Source organism: Mchenga conophoros, linkage group LG19 (assembly GCF_057382185.1).
Source record: "Mchenga conophoros isolate Kocher_MC1m ecotype Shallow Benthic linkage group LG19, M_conophoros_male_GT1.1, whole genome shotgun sequence".
Lineage (NCBI taxonomy): Eukaryota > Metazoa > Chordata > Actinopteri > Cichliformes > Cichlidae > Mchenga > Mchenga conophoros.
The window spans coordinates 25,662,424-25,682,138 of NC_140544.1; the positions used below are offsets into that span (position 1 = coordinate 25,662,424).

General features: G+C 41.8%; 1 protein-coding gene across 5 annotated transcripts in view; it reads left to right on the forward strand.

The window, feature by feature from the left end:
* qkia (QKI, KH domain containing, RNA binding a) overlaps positions 1 to 18,223 on the forward strand; it is a 79,862-nt gene extending 61,639 nt beyond the window's left edge. The window contains exons 5-8 of one of the 5 annotated variants that reach the window (XM_085258193.1): positions 10,865 to 10,952; positions 12,350 to 12,790; positions 14,790 to 14,864; positions 16,105 to 18,223. In XM_085258193.1, the coding sequence (XP_085114319.1) occupies positions 10,865 to 10,952; positions 12,350 to 12,790; positions 14,790 to 14,864; positions 16,105 to 16,121 (621 nt within the window). In that variant the 3' untranslated portion in view covers positions 16,122 to 18,223. Of the gene's footprint in view, positions 1 to 10,864; positions 10,953 to 12,349; positions 12,791 to 14,789; positions 15,645 to 16,104 lie in introns of those variants that run through there. The other 4 variants (XM_085258196.1, XM_085258191.1, XM_085258195.1 and 1 more) reach the window with 4 other exon arrangements.
* Positions 18,224 to 19,715: the final 1,492 nt, after the last annotated feature.

The following is a 19,715-nucleotide window of genomic DNA, read 5'->3' on the forward strand; positions in this document are numbered from 1 at the left end:
ATGAGTGTGCTGACTAGAAAAATCAACCGAGCGTGACCGAAGAGAAAACAGATGATGGTTCCAATGCCGGAGAGATTGTCAAACGGAAGAGCCATAGAAGTTCCGTAGTGTGAAGGTATTTCGGCTATTTCAAGTCTGACAAAAAACAGAGTAGCGTGCACTGTAAATTGTGCCGAAAGCAAGTCTGGAAATACAATAAACTGGTGCATGCGTCACTGTGCGCCACGTTATTGTTTCGGTGAAATGAATTTCTACAATACTGTTAATTCTACTCTCTGCAGTGTTTAAATGCTCACATATACACACAGTTACTGTCCCTCCACACATACGACTCTGTTCTGCTTCTATGCCCCAGCTTTGTTTACTTTTTCCCACCGAGGCTTCTAGACTTCTGATTGGCCAACATTTCTGCACGGTTAGGAATCTAGCGCCACCTGCTGCTTTGGCATGTTCATAGCAGCGTTTTCCTTCATTTCTGCCTTTATGTGTGGACGGGATTATTTTTTAAAACGAGAACGGAAAATCTCCGTTTTCAAAAATACCCGTGTACGTGTGGACGTAGCCTCAGTCTCTGACTGGAAGCGCTAATTCGTCATTCGGCTTTTGTCAGACTAAAGTAACTGTTAAAACTGTTTGAAAAGCTCAGCTATACAACAAGGAGAGATTGAGAATTTCCTTTTAGTTCTCAGTTTATTTGATATTGACAAAAGTTAGTCAGTTTTGTCTGTTCTTCTGTAAAACAAACTAAGATTTATTTTTAGAATTAATACTTTATTTCTAAGTGGAATTGACAATTTAGTCTGTTTCATTTGTTCTATTTTGAAACTTAAACGCTTTAGCGGCTGCCTTTTGTGTAGTTTGCAATATTTGCCTTTATTTATCTGAAAAAGTCTCATGTTCCTTAAGTACATCTACCCTGTTGAACTTATTATGGGAAATAAATATTTAAAAACAAGCTGCTGATAATTTCACATTTTACTTGTGAGCAACGGCACATTTAAATCTTACAAATATAGTTATTTGGCTTATATCGTGATAGATATCGTTATCGCCTGAAATGGAAAAAAACATATCGTGATATGAAAAAATCTCATATCGCCCAGCTCTATCTTGGACTAGTTAATGGTTACATAAATCTGCTGAACAGCTCTGTTCTCATGCTGTGCTCCAACTTTATCCTCACCGGTGTACTGAGACTCACCGCTGATAGAAAAGACGAGGGCCTGGAAGGCTTCGGCTTCAAAGCCTAGTTTCATGTTGGACACGAATATTCAGTAGAACTTTGGTTGTACACATAGATATTATTTTTATTATTTTTTTCATTAGAATATTATTTGATTGTTGAACTTTAACTTTATCTCAAGATTTAGCAATTTGGTCTACTCCTCGCTTCTCCACCCACATAAGCTTTTCTTATACATTCACTTTTAATGGCACCTTACGGATAGTTTATGCTATGAATTTAGTGTTGAAAAATACTATAGTTAGTCTGTCAGCGTATTGACCACAAACAGAACATTTTTGCAAAGAGTGAAGTAGCCTGGAATTAAACTGGGACCATATTTTTAAACAGTCTTAGTCTAGTTTGACTGTCAGCTGTCCCCACATCTGGAAAGAAGTTGTCAAACGGTTTTGATAAAATTCCTTGCATGTGTGCACCTACCTAGATGTGCACCTGTAGTAAGCTGCTTGCACGCACTTAGTGACATATGAACAAGGAATAATGGTTTTGTTGCTTTGTATTCCACTTTCCCCACTGTTCCTTCATCGCCAGTCTGCTCACAGAGCCAACCACAGGAAATGTTGAAAACCCAAAGCAAGGAGAAGATTCAGATTACAATAATATTCATGCTGAATGGTGTGTTTCATCTCCTTCCCCACCTCCTGCTTGTTTTATCCCTCTGGCGTTCACCTACTCACGGCTGGGAAGAGTTGTGGAAAGAAGAAAGAAGTGCACTGCCATGCATGTGTGCTGCCATGCAAATTACAAATGAGAGCCAAGTAAATTGGATGTAAAATGAGGATAACTATATTCTTAGACCATCAAATTTCACAGTGGGTAATTGGTCAGTAATTAATTGTCAATATAAACTAGCTGAACAACCGAAGAGGTCTCATTTGTGATGGCTTGTCCTTTGTTGTTGAACCAAACTCGCCACACTTAGCAGCTTCTCTCTCACGCGCTCTCTTGACTTCTTCATTTCTCCTTGAAACCTCATCCTGTTGCTAATCCATCTAGTTCATTTTTTCTGTCTAAGGAGAATTAGGCCTGTTTCTTCTCCTGTCTCATTCATTTAGATTTCAGTCACCCATGATCCCCTGTGAGGGTGCATTCTGTGTACACAGGCACCACTTATGAAATTGCCTGGCCCACTTGTACTGTCCTTTTAATTTCAGTTCACACACATACACGTGCTCTTCGGTCCCCATCCAGGTCCCTCACATCATTGTAAAATAACCTCCTTCCTAATCCACCTGGTTGTGCTCGGCTCCTCCGGGGGGAGTTTCAAGTGTCCTAATACACTGCGCAGAAAGCAAAGGCGGGTAACAAGGCAGGCTGAGCAGCCCGGGCACTTTTAATCTGCCCTGGTCCTCCAGTGGTGAGGAAAGGGACCCTGCAGGCCCCTGGCCAATCTCTCTGCCGCTCTTTGAAGGTCCCTTTAATCCTTTTACAGAGAGGCAAGGAAATGCAGAAGTGTGCACATGGCTGCGAGTCAATTTCAGGGGAGTTGCAGTTAGAACTCTGTCTCCGACAGCTCAGTGCTGATCAAGACTTGTGCACATTGTCTCTTTGCCACTTTGTCTTTTTGTCTCTTGCACACGCCACTTTATACTGTCCACCCACAGTATGTTCTGAACTTCCTCAGGGCCCATACCAGGGCCAAGCTGCAACATCTGTGAAGAGGAAGCACACACACAAACACGCACACACTCGGAGCTTTCATCTCTGCCTCTCCAGCGACAGTGTGTCCCAGTGTTTAGGCAGGAAAATAGGATTGTGTAGAGCTCAGCGCTTTGAAAGCCCAAAGGCTGCCCATCAAATTCAGCTCCTACAGGCTTTGATGCCTCGCTTTGCCAGCCATCGTTCAAGTCATTTCAAACTCCATTCTCTCAGTCCCACCAGCCAGCTCTGGACTGATGGCTTTCTTGCCTCCTCCATGGTCTCTTGAGAATAAATGCTTTCCCTCAGATTTTTGTTTTTTTTAAAAATCTCACTTGGGTTGGTTTGATTTGTTTATCGCAGGGCCCTTCTTTTGTCTTTCTCTTCCACGCTGCTTTTGTTTGTTAGGGGTGATGTTAACTTGTTGGCGATTGCTGACTGGTCGTCCCGTGGTAGAAGTTGAGTTCCGTTGCCTGTTTGGTATTTTTCTTCCAAACAGCTATGTTGAATGTGGTTTTGCATGAGCAGAGGATGCAGTCAACATCTGCAATACTGGCATACTAAATAAAACTAAATATACTTTTCAACAGTGCATTGTAGGAAGTGCTAGGATGCCTCATAGCTCTGTGCTACTTAGTGAATGAAATCATCAGAATCATGGTAAACCCTTTGCTTTCTTGTTGATGTTGGTAATTAAGAGTTATAGCACAATGAGTGAACTGAAACTTGTTCCTTTATTGAGAGTCACAGTTCTAGCTTTCCCAGGTTGCACTGAGCCAGATAACCCAAGGACACCCAAGGAAGTTGTCTTAAAATATAATTGCTGGCCTGCACATGTGCACATCCATCCAAATAGTTCCAGGGTTGAATCCACATCTTGCAGCAGGTACTTGGATCCCTGTTTCGGGAGAAAGCTCCAGTGATCAGCTCTGAGTCAGGATCTCTGAATCTGATGCAAATCCCCTAGCAGTATTTAAAGCTCCCAAATCATCCCTGGCCAAATCCCTTCAAGATATTCCCTGCTCGATTGGATGGCATTAAGGGATCGCAGCGACAGAACAATACACTGTCTGGCAGTATGCTGGAATGAGGGATAAAGATAGGGGCAGGAACAGAGTGCAGCGCAGAAGGGGGGGGAAATGAAATGGAAATGGATGAATAAGGTAGAGCTTGTGAGTGAAAATTGGGAATGTGGGAGCAGGCAAAGGGAATTTTATTGTCAGGCAAGCAAAACGAAGATGAGAGTGTTCAGGAGAATCCGACAGCTGTTAGTTAGGTTGTACAGCACGGTGGGACTGCACGATCCTTTATTCTCTTAGCTTGTAACGTCATTGGTTTGTCAAAGCTAGAGCAGGCCAACAAGCTTTAATTATATCTGAATCATTCTGTTAAATCTGTGTACATTTTTTTCTCTAGGTTATTCATATGAAATTTAATCTGCTTTTAATGCTGATATGTTACATGAAATACCAGCCCAGTTTCTAAGGATAAACATGATCACTCAGAATTTCTGCGTGGCTATTTCCCTATTACTGGAAAAGCTTTTCATGGAAAGAAAAAAAGATATATTTTTTTAAAGTTCTAGTTAGTTCAGTAAAAAAAAGTATTTCTGTTTCCCTTCTTATTTTCTTGTCCTTTCTCCTGTCCGTGGCAGAGTCTGTATGGGTCTGTCAGTTGATATTGATGGGGCTATCGGCAAGCACCAAGGCTGCCCACTTCGCTATTCTCCAGTACAATAAAAGGCTGTAATAAGCCCCATAGATCCAGTAACCATTTCCAGTTCCATGGCTCAGGCTGTTTCTACCACCCATACCTACACCACATGCTATGAACAACCCCAGAGAAGCTGTAGGAATAAAGTATGCAATTAAATTAATACCCTTTTGCAACATATGTCTTACATACTGAGCTACAACCGATGCTTCTCCAGACGGAGCAGAGTTGGCACTTCTGAGCCTGAGCTTTTGGCACTTGAGCTTTGTTATGAAGTAGAAAGAGAAGTATTAACAGAAGAGTTAGCGCCTCACTATATGTGCCACTTTCAACCGTACCTCGATAAGCTGTCTGATTGACAGCGATGGGGCGGAGCAGCCGTGATGCGTTTGTAATAATCTGACTGGAGTCATGTTCACTTCTATGCTAATGAGCAAGTGTGTTGGTGGTTTAGCATGACTAATGGCGCACATCGCTAACAGAGCTGTCTGGTTGTGAGGACGGGAGCAAAGAAGTTCAGCAGAAATAAAGAGGCTTTACGGGAATGTTGTGAAGGCATGAGGCTGCGAGAAAGCAAAGTTGCAGGAGATTGCATTGTTAGTCTTTGGGGAAAGGGAAAATACAGTTGAGGCCTGATTCTCTTGGCAGATATGTTCACAAAAGCTGAGGAGCAAGGCAGAGGCAAGAAAATTGCCTTTGAAAGTGCAACAGTGAATTTGAAAAAGGGCAAACAGCACTTACTCTACTAGACCCTTTAAAGGGCCTTTTTTAATGAAAGAGAATAGATAAAAATGTGATGCCCATTTATAAGACTTTTTTTTTTTTTTTTTTTCCCCTGTAGTTGATTGATACATGGTCTTGTTGCTGAAAAGTGATAAAGGTCTAATATGTTTTTATTCTGTGCGTGCATGTTTGTGTCTTTCCCTGGTGGAAAGACACACTTGTATATATGAGTGGCATGTTTGATTTTTTTTTTTTTCATTTCCAGAGCATCTCTTTGATTTACAGTCTTGTCCATGAAAACACTGGAATTAGGTTTGCTGCACAAGTGTTTTCATTTCTTCCCCCCCGTCCAGGTTCCAAGTTTGCTTTAACTATCTTGCATTGATTAAACTTCTTGTCACTATTTAGTGTGGAGATGTTTTGAAGCTTGCTACAAGTACTCATTCCATCCTCTTCTCTCACACCCTCCACTTCTGGAGAGTGTGGAATTGTTGATAAGTCGTCTTGGCAGCATAGCAAGAGTAATCATTTCCCTCCAGATGTTAGAGTTTGGGAAGGAACCAAAAGGGAGTGAAAAGAGGGAGGGATACGGGGGGAGAAACCAGCTGCCGCCACTGCCAGTTCCACCCATATACATGAAGTCACCTACTCCTCCCTTCCCGAGACTCCCAATATCATCTCCTTCACTCCCCTCTGCTGAAAAACTTACCCTCCCTTCTCATTCTCAGTTCTACACATACTGCCTCCCTATACCCCAGGAGGCAGCTAGGGCAGGCAGTATTTACCGCTGAGGTAATTGGAGTAGTTTGGAGACAGCCTGACCCTAGCCCTGCTAAGGCCTAAGGTGTAGGTGTGTGTGTGTGTGTGTGTGTGTGTGTGTGTGTGTGTGCGCGCTCGTATACTCACATGTGTGCGTACGGCTGTTTGTGATGACTGGCAGAGAGGCCAGGGAAGGAAAGCAGGCCTTAGCCAGTGTCATCCCACTAGGGAGCAGACAAATTGGCTTTCACTACTCTGCCTGTCTTTTCTCGTTTCATATTCTTCAGCTATTCCTTTCTTCTTCCTACCTATCTTTCCATCTCTCCACCAACTCAAGGACAATCTTTCACGCTTTCTCTTGTACTTGCTCCGCAGCGCTTTTTCTCCTCCTGTTACCCTTTTGTTCCACTTCTCTTTCTGTATCTCTCACTGCTCATCATTTCATCTCTCTGAGCTGAGCTGCATAGACTGCGACTCTTGCCAGATATGAGCAAAAACTCCCCCTCAGTTGCAGTCATAGACATGAGGAAACTCATCCAACCTAATCCAGGCGCCTGTTGCATTTTTCTGTGGGTGAGAGGGGAAAGGAAAGGGCCTTCAATCGGGGTGTCAGGGCGAGAGTGAGTGTACACAATCATTCATGGGATGCACATGCAGTAAATGCCATTAAACACTATTGTCTAATAAAAACTAGCATTAGCTACAGTTTGTTTTCATATAAAAGGCTGACACGAGCTGTGATCAGAAGAGGCACGGGAGAGTGAAGCGTGACAGTAATTTAGCATGCATCTAGTGACCTCATCGCCGGGTTGTCAGGTAGGCATTGGGACATGGCTCACCTGCTTTAGCTCATCACACTGCCTGCTCCTCCTCCGCCACCTTCCCTCATCCCTCCGTCTTGCTTGTCCCTGATAGCTTTTACCGCTCTGCTGATTTCACAAATAGGCCTCATTGATTGAATCTGATTCTTGTGGATAGAGCAGCTTTATTGAGTGGCTTTTTCACTGATGGACAGGAGCGTGTGTGTGTCTGTGTGTGTGTGTGCGTGTTTGTTACACACATTCATGTGTGCATGTAAGAGATGATAAGAGAAAACTTCCTTTCCCCATCCCTCTCATTCTGTAATCCAGGAGCTATTCATCTCTAGGGAATTCCAGCAGCCAGATCATTACAGACACACACAAAGAAGCTCTCACACACACTTAGTGCAGCATCAGAATGAAGATTTTATTATTTATTGTGCATGCCGACTGAGGAGTCTGTTAATTGTGACGACACCTTGAGCAAGACAACATTTAAGTGTTAACTGCTCTCTCAGGTACCGTTCATCATTTATCTAATCTGTGCTTCTGCGGGGGGAAGCAACATGATTTCTGCAGTACCGTCTTTTGTTTCCTGCCCGTGTAAATGGCTGTGTCTTTAGCCATTTTGAGCCTGTCATTTTTCAGTTGTTGTTTTGCTCAAACTGTAGCACTAATACAACCAGCACTTCCCAAAACCTACTACAGAGAAAAGTGGTGGCAATGCTGCAAGAGGGATTTTGTGTTTTGATGCAGAAAATGAGCTTGTTTCAGATGTAAAACAGAAATGATCTGTCTTGCGTTTGGGGGGTTTAGTGAGCAAACTGTTAGAGGCTGGAGCTATATCGGCAGCCCTCCACTGAGGATGTACACATTTCACACACAACAATGCACACCTCATCCTTGCAGCAGCAGCAGCAGCATCTGTGCTTTTCCCCTCTCGCTGCCCTCTATTTTGTCTCTCTCCTCTCAACAGGCAGTGTGCCACCTATGCAGAGTTGGATGGATGGTGGCACCCCCTTCCCCTTGCACCCATTTAACCCCCACAGCCCTGCAGATCCATCATTGCTCAACACACACAACACATGTAACACCCACATCCCTGAATGCATATGTCCTGATCTGTAGCTTCCTACTAAGTAACCCCTAATCGTTTTGTCATATACTTTAGAGTCTCACCCCTGAAATGTGCTAATTATTATGTCTTTTTCTTTTTTAAGTCTTAGTCTGTTGCAACCAAACTGATGCTGTGTTCTTTGCACTAAGCTTGCTGGGATGCTATGTGCTCATTAAGGGCTTGATCTTAATATAAGAGACAGTTCATTTAAATTACAGTTAGAGGTTTTTCTGCTTGTGTGTAAAATAAAACTTGAATGCAAGTGTGGTTTTAGCAGAATTGGTATTCTTTATCCAGCTCTCCATGTAGGGACACGGGCAAGATTGTGTGATTTATTATTGTCAGAATAAACATATTGAGCTTTGAAAGTATTACACATGCAGCCCCTCGTCATGATTTTCCTCTGCAGTAGTTATGTGATTCATTTTGTATTTTTTTCTCTTTACTTTTCATCCCTCAATTTGACTGCCTTGATTATACTCTGTTACGGATACAGACCCGGCAGCCGAGTAGTCATTCTTCTAATATTTTATTTCAAGTCTTCTTGAAGTCCTCCACCCGGGGCGCTTGCGTAGTTGGTGCATTACAATGTAAATTCTCTCCACGGTTCCGGAAAACAGGCAGGTATGTAGACATTTGCACGAACCCTCATGCTCTGGGTCTGATGATGAAATTTACATCACTTGTACCCGAGCATACTTGTGGACGTGGGAAGCTTACGTTTGCTTAAGCCAGCTCCAGAGAAAGGATTATGGACTTTTAGGGAGACCCAGACACACACATAGAGGGAAGCAGGAGAATAAATGGTTGTTTTGATTTATGAGAGTCATTAGCAAATAACGGCAGGCTTGTCCCACTTTCTGGACTGCGCAAGGTTGTAGACACTATGATTATATTGACTTTGTAACGTAAGTAACTAAAGGTGATCCCAGAAATGGAAGAAACAGAGATGATATTGGATTTAATGTTTATTGGCAGGGCTTGTTCATTCACGTGTTCGGTTGTTTATGTAGAGATTGCAGCATCTAATTAGTACTGATTTTGTCTCTCTATTGAAGAGGGTTTATTGGTCCATGTTAGCGACTGACCTGGGCCGTGTTCAGTTAGTGTTGAAGCTGCATGTCAAGCGGCCCTTTGCTCACCTCCAAAGCTAATGGCGAGGGAGTAAAATAGTGCTTGGCTGCTATTTTAACACCTTGTCTTGACTTGTCTGTCATACAGCACCGTTCAAGCCTGTAGCTTGATTTATTTTTTTTTTTTTTAACCAATTTCTGAATGTGCTAGTTAGCATAAGTTGTCATTTGATTAGATGTAAAATATTTGATTCAGAGGTGAATATTAGAACGCCATTTTGAATGAAATTAATGATCATTTAGATGTTAATTATTGGTAATGTAAAGCTGTTTGTTTAATCAATCAATTTCTAATTACCTGGAAAATAAAAACATGTCTGTTGAATCACTAGTTATTGTTTGATCAGCCTTTGCAGCTTGGAATAATTCTGTGTCGTTTTCATGCTTTAAGACCTCCCTATTAAAAGAAAAGAGAGACAGATCACAGTGGAGGTAGCGAAGGAAAAGAAATTTCCTTGCTTCATTAATTGGCAGCTCTGTGGTACACTAAACATGCCGTGTGCACACAGACACACACACGCAGACACACTGTTGAATGCTGTGACTGCTCTGAAGCCACAGCTTTATATTTAGTCAAGAGACCAGCCTCTGTCACTTTTTCTCTTGCTTAACCTCGCTCTTTCTCTTCCTCTCTCGGTGGCTGTGTTGAAGAGGAGTCTCAGGGGAGGGCTTAACTCTGAGCCCTCGTTCTTTTTCCGTTTCTTTCTCTCTCTCCTTCCACGTCTTTTCTTCCCTTATCGTCCTGTGAATGGAGCTGCAGGCTGTTGTTGAACTGTGAATTAGTCCAGGAGACACACTCTGCACCTAGACAAAATAGAGAAACGGAGGAGGTTCAGTATCTGCCTTTCTGCTTTCATTCCTGCCACCCTGACAGGTTTGCCTTACTCTGTGCACACATGAGGCGTTTAAATGCTGGTGCAGAGTGTATGTGCCTACGAGATGAACTAGTGAGGGAACAAGTGTCACAATTTTACCTTGAACCAGCAAAAGGTATAAAATCAATAACTGACTTGAGGTTAACCTGAGGTCAGCAAGGCTTCACGTGCACCCTCGGTTTTGTGAATAAGCCACGTAAGACTGTGCCTATATTATGACGTACAACCTGGAAAATCACAGGGAGGGGTTTGTGTTGTCATGGTTATTGGATGTTCGGTAGCTTAAGGGGAAATTAAGTTTGGGTGGGGTGGGGCGAGGTGCAGAAAAGAAACTGGGAGGAATGGATGGGTGAGTGGGAGGAGGAAGGAGGGGTGCTATCTTAATTGCTTTCCGTGAATAATTTCAGTCCCCTAATTTGGCGATAATGACAGTGGCTGCTGCTTTTGTATTTATTTATCCAAACATTAATTGACAGGACTGACATTAGCCAGTGCGGTTATTGCGCATTTGATTGCGCACAAGGGAGCAAAGAAAATTACAGTAATTATCATTCTGATATGGATTATGAATATGCATTCCCACACTTAATGTCTCTGTCAGCATTTTAGTAACAACAAGGCACTCTGCCACGACAACAGCCCTTTAGCTTATCTCATATCTGCTTCCCTAAACCCAGTCCAACCAGTGCTTCTGGAGAGCAGATGACACGTCGTGTCCAAATGATTTAACGGCAACAGCCAGACATGCGGTTAGGTGAAATGGTCTTCATGTGGATTGTTTTAGTTGTCCGATAGTTGTCGGCTCATGTTAATTAATGTAAGGTGTGTTAATGTGAGTATTAAAATGTTTTGTTTTTTAACAGGCGGAGGGAGAGGACAATTTGAAGAAGATGCAGCTGATGGAGCTAGCTATTCTCAATGGGACATACAGAGATAACAACATCAAAACACGTAAGTGAGCTGCAGTGAAAAGCAACCGCATCCCCAATTTCCATAATCCATCAGTTTTCTTCCATACATAATAAAAACCTTTAATATTTTAATGATATTTTTCCAATATTTCCCATTAACTCATACTTTTGGTTTTCATTAAATAAATGTGCAGTCAGCTCCACTGTGTGCATACATCATATTATCTCTGACTATGAGCAGACCTCTTTTTCAAAACTGTTTTCCAACCATAAGTAGGAATACCTCTGTTCCATTTTTCTCCATATTTCTTGTCCTCTCTGCCATCCTTTCATCCACCCATCCTTTCCCCTGCAATCCACATGCATTCACCCTGTTTTACTCGCTCCTGGCAGACTTTAAATATTAAGCACATTGCTGTATTTCACCTGCTCAGTTCTGCATGTCAGTTGCTGATTCACGTGTGTTTTGTAATCACCAAATTATTTTTAAAAAATCTAAATCATATACAGCCCCAATGTTTGACTTAATGGCAAGTTAATCTGAACTTGTGCATGTGATTATTTTCTTTATAATTAATCAAAATTTAATTAAAAATGTCTCTAAAAATTGGTTATTCTGTACACATTTTTTTTTTGTTAATGAAAGTTTAAGCGATTAATTTCTTTGTTGAATTTTTCTCGTTTAACATCTGCCTAAATGGGAGCCATGATGAAGTAGCCCACCACCCAACTGCAGTTACAAAAGCACTTTATTTAATAGGCTTCCCTTTGGGGAAGCTTGTGTGGCACAGCTTATAGAACATGCTAATGCTTAGCCTCTATAAGAATTATATTTGTATGTCCATTTGTCATCCAACACAAACTGAGTGCTGACTTTGCAGAGGATGGGCATTTCTTTAAGTTTAAATGCTCCCACTCTGACCTCCACATCAAGTTCAAAATTCTCCTCATTTTGCTTATTTATTTATTTATGCCATAAAAACTGCCTCCTCCTCTATATGAAGTCAACAGCTCTGTTTCTGTTGGCATGCGTGTCGTTTAACTCACCCATATCATTTCCAGTAGGTGAATGTGTAGCTGCTGTGGTGATCGGTCTGCTTCAGATGCACTGGGATGATGGCGTTATTTCAGTATTTTTGTGCTTCTTGTGTTTTGGTGTGTGGGGTGATTTTATTTTTTTAAATTTTGTTTGGCAATGTTGGCAAAAGATTGTCGCTTTTGTGGTTCACCACCATGATCATTGCATGGACTAATTTTCCCTTTTGCTCCTCTCCCCTTTCTCTCTATCTCTCTCTGCCACTTCCTGTTCACCCTTCCTTTCCCCCTTTCGTATTTTCACACTTCACTTTTCATCTGTGATATTGTTCAACCACACTACACTTTATCTCTTGTCCTCTTTCTTTCTGTTCCTGTCCTTCACTCTCTTGCTTATGGCAGCCACCCTTGCGTTCTCTCTTGCAGCGGCGGCAGCAGCCGCTCAGGGCCCTCGCCTCATAGCGACCTCCACAGGTCAGGTGTTGCCTCCCCAGGCACTGCGGCCTCAGACGCCAGCCGGGGCCCCCATCATGAACCTCATCCGGCCCACTCAGATGGCTGCCATGCTGCCCAATGGCACCCCCACCCTGGTGCCTCCCACACCGGATGGCGGGCTTATCTACACCACCCCCTACGAGTACCCTTATGCCTTGGCACCCACCTCCCTGCTGGAGTACCCCATCGAGCATAGTGGGGTTCTAGGTAAGAGAGCCTGGGGAAGCATGGGTGCCGCAGGTACAGCGACCAGCTTTAGCCAGCCTGGACAAGAGGCCAGCTTGTTTTACCCCGGAGCTGGGGTGCTGGACGCGGCTTCCATGAGCCACAGTCAGGACTTGTTGAAAGGTAAATATGTCGTGTCCACCTGAGGATCAAAACAGACAAACTCACAGGGTGGATGTACTGATGAAGCTCTTGGTGATGGGATGACCAGCTATGTTGCTCATGGACACTTTGTTAAATGGCAATGGGGGGCAATAATTACCTTGTGTGAGGGCCAGGCTAATGGGAAGTTCTCTATAGACTAAAGATATTCACTGTTTAGTTACGTTCTTGCCAAACAGTTGCGCTCTCAGGTTTATATTGCCTCTTGTCTGCAAGGTTTATTATAGGTGGACTTGCACTTGCCTCAGCGTGAAACGAGGCACACTGACAGTAACACACTCCCTAACCCTTTCATGCACTGGCCTAGAGGTTTATTCAGTCTGGCGGCAGATCCCCTTGGATTTCTGCAGCTTTTGAAATTATTTCTCTGCGCTGTTGTCTGCAGGCAGGCCTCAATGCCTGCAGATAGTCCCTCTCTCACTCCCACTGGGGATGTTCATTAAATTCCCCCACTCACTCCCTTTTTTCCTTCTCTCCATTGTCTTAGCTCTAGCCCCGTTGAACCGGAGCGCTGTGCTAACACCTGACGCTCCACTTACTTTTTGTGTCAGAAAAAAAGTCCAATATGGAGGGGGGTCTAATATATGTTGTGTTTATCCCCGACGGTGCTTTAAGCTCAGCTCATCTGCTACCAAAGAAGAAAGAACTAGGTTTAGGCCTGGTACCGTCCCCATATGTTATATTAAGGCTCTAGTTAACACAAAAGAAAAGCCGTTTCCCGCGTTAGGCAGGAGAAACCTTTGTTAGCCGCTTTCCAGATTTAATTTGACACTGCACTTCACTAATGTTCACAGATTCATTTGGCAGCAGCAGACACAAGTGTGGTTTTAGCTGACCTGTGTATTTGAGGTGCCTCTGGGAGTCATGTGTAGAACAGACAGGGGCAGCTGACTGGCTTTTCTCTCTTTAACTTGCAGGGTTACACCAGCTTAGTGCATTTTATTTACTCACACTATCGATTGGTGCTTTCAGCAACACAGGGCCCTGTGGAACACACTCCCTCTCATACTCGCGCGCGCGCACACACACATACTCAGACTTGGCTCAGTTTCCTGCGCTACTGTATCTAGCCACCAACGGCTTCTCTGAGAATAAAGAAATGTCAGGCCATCTGCTACTTCAGAGTAGTGTAGTTAGCTGTGTAGTCATGGGCCAAAAAAATCTGCTCTTGATAATGCCAGAAGAAAATCTTTTTTTATAACTTATTTCGCATGTCCTCGCTTCCTCTGGGAAATGTTTTTCTATTTCATTTTTTTGTTGTTGTTTTAAATCCATGCACACATCTGAAATTTGTAATACTTGAACATAGTGTGGCACACAAACAGTTTTTGTGATGCATACGAGGCGGTGTCAACCGCTGCAGTAGAAAGAAATCAGTTGTGACAAATATAGGAAGGAAATGACAGCCTGTGCCGCTAGTGAGCAGATTGACCTGGAGAGAAATGTTGAAAAGGGAAAGAGAAAATGAAGGAGAGAGGGAGAGGCAGGTGGTGTCTGGCACTATTCAATTACCATCAGAGCTGTATTGGATTTCCCCACCTTTCAAAATGAAGAGACAAATTTCTCTCTGTTCCCCTTTTGGATCCCACAGGAAGAATCACATTATTTTTCTAGACAGCCCTGGAGCCTGTACCCTTTACCTACCACCCCATCCACCCACATATATAACTCTGAGCACTGTGGAATTTTAGTACTTAAGTTATGAATTTTTAAATACCAAGTAAATCTCCAAAAAGTTGTATAATTTTTTTTCTACTGCATTTTTTCTACATGTAAAAGGAAAAAAAGAAGACGTGCTTGTGTGTATATGTACTATAATCTGTATTATGTTATTCTGTGTATTGTTGTGTAATCCGAGCATTATAATGGTTAAAATGTGAATGTTATCACTGTACAAATGACTGTTTTTGCCCTCCTCAAAGTGAACGGTTTCTAACCCTGTGGACCTGTTACAATCTAGGTGCAATGGCTACTAAAGTGAGACGGCATGACACGCGGGTCCATCCTTACCAAAGGATTGTGACCGCTGACAGAGGTCAGTTTAGTCTCTTAGCTACACTTTGATGTTGACTTATGCATTTCAGTGATTATTGTATTATGCCTCGATGCCTTAGTTGGGAATTTCTACATTGTCTGTATTGCATTTTGTTTTGTTTTCCTGTCCCCCTGCCACCTTTCCTACCCCGTATCGCCACACGCCAGCTAAATGGTTGATTGTGGTATGCACATTTTGTTTACATTTAGTACTTAACATATGCAGTATGTGTAGACTGTGTATATGTCAAAGCTCAGGCAAAAGTGATGTTGAAAGGTTTGGGTTTTTGCAGCTGTGAAGCCAGGACAGGTAGTACTTTGCAGGCAGTGTTGAAAGTGTATAATGACATTCCTCTGATGTGAGATTAGAGCCTAAAATGGGGCAGGCTTGTTCCCATACATGATTTATCTCCTCGACTCATAGGGAGCAGAGAAAAAGGAGACTCATTTCTATACTGTATCGTAAAGACATAGCAGGCATAAGGCAAGTGGCCGTGCTGCTACCAGGCCCCATTTCACCTTGAAATTTACATTTATTTTTGATTTTTTGATTTTTCTCTGGAAGATAGGCACGCACAGACATAAGCTGAGGTAGCTTGCATTCTCTCCAGTGTATTGCAAATATATTGAAATAAAGCTAAAGTACATTTTTAATATTTCAGTTGTACATGAGGTACTGTCATTTTATATTTGAGCATTTTATATCAAATGTATTTATGGTTTTGTGTATATTTATATTCTATAAAAATATACTGCTAAATAAAGAGAACGAATCGGAAAACAGCGATTCATCTATTCATTGCACATATAACACTAGTCTTAGTTATGCTTCACATAACTCTAGTTATTAAGTCTCCTTAACACTAATCACACTGTTTGGAGCTTGCATTCCAACTCGAACGACACTAAAACACTAGATTTTTGTTACTTTGTTTGTCTGTTCGACCTCTCTTTGCTTCTATTTTTGGTTTTGGGGGCAATGTGCGCTTTATTTAAACCACCAAGCTACCTGATTCAGGGTGGGGCTTAGTAGTTTGGATCATGCCGTTGCGGCGCCACGATCGCAGTGAGATTAGCTGGGTTCACCTCATGTTGGCAGGGGACTAAGAGCAGGGGGCGACGTAAGAGATTGCATTCATTTTATTGTTAAAATGATGTCATTCCAGTCTCTTCTTGCTGACACTAATATCCTTTCTATCTTTTTTTTTCTGTTTGTTTTGTTTTTGTTTCTAACCACCTAGCCGCCACCGGCAACTAACACATGACCTTCTGACCTCTGAACTCTTCACCCAATGACGAGCCGCCCCAAGCCTGCCTGCTGATCAGTTAACTGGTAATTGCCTTTTGCTAGCCTCTCGGACGCAAGTGTGAGAGAGAGAGAGAGAGAGAGAGGCGCCTGCCCGTACAGTTACCCTAACACATTCTGACAATAAAAATAAAAAAAAGAAGAGAGAAAAAAAGTAGAAACCAACGCAGAATCTTCACAGAAACACAACGAAAACCCAACAAAGTTGTGTGATATTCATAAATATTTTTTTCCCTTTGTTCATTGAGTTCGATTCCCATTCTTTCTCTTTCTTTTTCTTCATGAATCACACACTGGGTGGACGTGTTTGTGGTATGACTCATAAATCTGCACTGAATTACATAGCAATAAAGACCCCCACCCCACACACCCCACCCCCCTTCCTCTAATTACTCTGTGGTGACCTCACTTGTATGAATCAAAGTTGAGTATTTATTTGACGCAAACCATTTGGTTTCAGAGTAATGGCCCTCAGATTGACAGCCCCTCCTCCCCTCCCTCAAAATATAGATATAAGAGCGTCTACCTGCTCCCACCCTGTCCCAAAACCCACCCACGGGGAGAGAAAAAGAAACAGAAGGAAAGAGAACATACACTCACATTAACTTGTTTAATTTCTGTCATTTTCACGTGTAGTTCAGTTGTTGAGCTCTAAGATGTACTTTTGAGCTGACACATTCTGGGTGTGCCCTCTAAACAGCTTTCTGTCTTTGTTTTTATTTAATTTTTTAAAAAGCATGGCTGAAATGATTGCTAAAGGAGCTTTTTATGATTTATGTGTTTTGTTTTTCTCCTGTCTGTTTTTAATGCTTTTTTTTTTTTTAGTCATTTTCTCCACTTGATTTTGTCCTTTTTTTTCCCCCCCTGTTGTTCATATTTGACTAATTAGCTTTTGCTTAAACCTGACCAGCCAAAACCAAGGCGAGGTGGTTAGCTCTAAAGCAGTACGCCAACTGATGTTCAAAGCAGGCTGCAGAAGCTTAAGAAATGATGAAGGGCAAGATGGGAAGGTCACTACTTGGGCTGATGGTTCTTTGTGTGTTTTTGTGTGTGTTTTTAATTAATACTACAATGAAAGTAGGGTGTGTTGAGGCTTCGGGGGGAGGGAGAGGGAAATTGCCCCCCCATCCACACTACATCCACTATACAGTGCCTGATGTATTTTGACAAAAAAAAATCTCAATGAGTTAGCTGAGCTGTGATCACAAAGACAAAAAAAAAGTATTAAGTGTGCATATTTAGCCAAAGGGTTTGCCAGTGAATTATATATCTGCAGTTATGCATCTGTCTCACAGAGGGCTCTCTTTGTGATTTTTAAGAGTTTAAAAGGGTGTGAATTTTTAGTGCCTGCCTTCAGCTGTAACAGCCAGCCAGCCAGTCAGTTTAGATGATTTCTCACCCATTACTGCTCTGTTTTCTTTTAAGGTGAAGAGATGCTAATCAACACTAAATCAACATGTTACACAGTGACAGCAAAGGGGGTAGGGGGGTACTTTGAAGTTCTGTACATAAATGCTTTTGCCATGTTACCTGGATTCTATATTAAGTTGTTTCATCAGCCACGTTGCCAAACAGATGTTTTATTTTGCCATTTTTTTTCCATCTCCACGTTTGACTAATTCTTTTTAAATGTATTTTAAGTTTTAACCCCAGTTTGAAGACTTTACATGAGTTGAATCGTGCAGTTGGCATAATCTGAGCCTACTTGCATTTTTGTGTTTTGTTTTTTTTACTGATGAAATTTCTTTTTTCTTTTTCTTTTTTCTTTTTTTTAAACTCGAGGTAAACGATCCAAAAGCGCATCCACAATGTGTCACACCTCCCTGTGATCATAGTCTAGCTTCTGAGCCCACAATCTTTTGTTTAACTCTCTCAAGAAAAAAATAGGATGTGAAAGCCATGCCTGCCTGTTCAAATTGCTTTATACATACGTCTTATATATATAAATATATATATAAATATATAAAAATGTAGATATGTCATTGCATATTCAAATACAGAAGAGAACAAAAAAAAAGATAATTTTACAGGGTGCTGGAGATGAGAAAAAATAAGATCTATTTTTGGCAATTTTAGCTTTTGATACTTTACTTGCAGTTACAAAATCAGAAAAAAATAAAGAAAAAAAGTTTAAAACCGTATAGGGGAAATGGGGGGGGGACCAAGTGGGGAAGGGGAGGGGGAGAAGTGCTGTTGACCTTGAATATGATTGGAAAAGGAAGACCAAAACAGTCACGACCCTTCGGAAAGTTAGCGAGCATCAGAGTGAGACGGACGCCTAGAGAGCTTAAAAAGATCAAATCAAAGTGCCTTATCGACAGTGGTTTCTGTTTTCTAGTATTCCAGTTGTGTTCAATAATATCCAGCACCCACCAAGATGGCGCAGAGAGGAATGGCTGGTGTTACACGCTCTGAAAGGTCGAGCAGGGTAGCCGCCACCGTATCGTGGCGTTACCGAAGTTATTCTATGCAAAAAGAATAGCAGTCGTTTTGACCAGCTACAAACATGTGCCATGGTTTTGTCTTCCTGAAATGATTTTTTTTCTCTTTTCCTTTTACCTGATGGCCCTTTACTCTGCTGTATGAGCAGATTGTGTTCTCTGTTTTTTTAATTATTATTATTGTTATTTCGATTCTAACGATCAAATGAGATATTGTCTTGATTTTTGGTGACTTTGACTAACTTCCTAGAACAAATTGAACTGCCAGTCGTGACCCAGTAGTCTGCCGGAACATGTTTTTTTTTTTTTTTTTCCTTTTTTATAGTTTGTTTGTTTGTTTTTATTATGAGCTAAGAAAAATACATGATGTTCAAGGGAGTGGATGGAAGAGCGAACAGCAGGTGGGGAGGGTCGTCCCCACTACGCCTGTTTGTTTTTGTTTCAACAGCTGCAAACTGAAAGCATCCAGTCCACGTCTCTCAGCGTCAGCTTGACAACAAACTATCAATACAATCATGAGGTTTAAATTGGACAGCTGAAATGTTGGAATAATGAAACAAGCGAGGCCCGCTTCACCGCCAAACAGTTCTCAGCTGTTGAAATAACTGACAGTTTATTGCTGGAAGGTGAAATAATATTAAAATCGAGGAATTCTTAAATCCAATATAACACTTGGCGGTTTTGGTTTTTTTTGTTGTTTTTTTTCCCCCTCTATTCATAGCTCTTTCATCACGCTGTTACAGTGAAAGGTCAATGAAATATTCTTTTTCAGTGTTATTATTTTTATTAAATTGAAATGCAATATTAAAGTGGAGCAAGAGATGGTTATTCGGCATTTGACAGTATTAAGAAAATTCCCTCTGCAATGTTACAACTTGCTGTGTCATTGTGAAAGGCTGGATAAGACCATCAGGGGAAAGGTTGACTCTTATGCCTACCGTATTCTCTCTGGCCTGCCTACTACATGTATGATAATGTAATTAACAGCCATTGTTACAGGTTTATAATGTATTTTTCTAATCTCATTTTATATGTATATTAATCATGTTTCTGAGTGCTTTTTTTTTCTTCTTCTTCTTCTTTTTTTTAAATGAAACCCACTGCA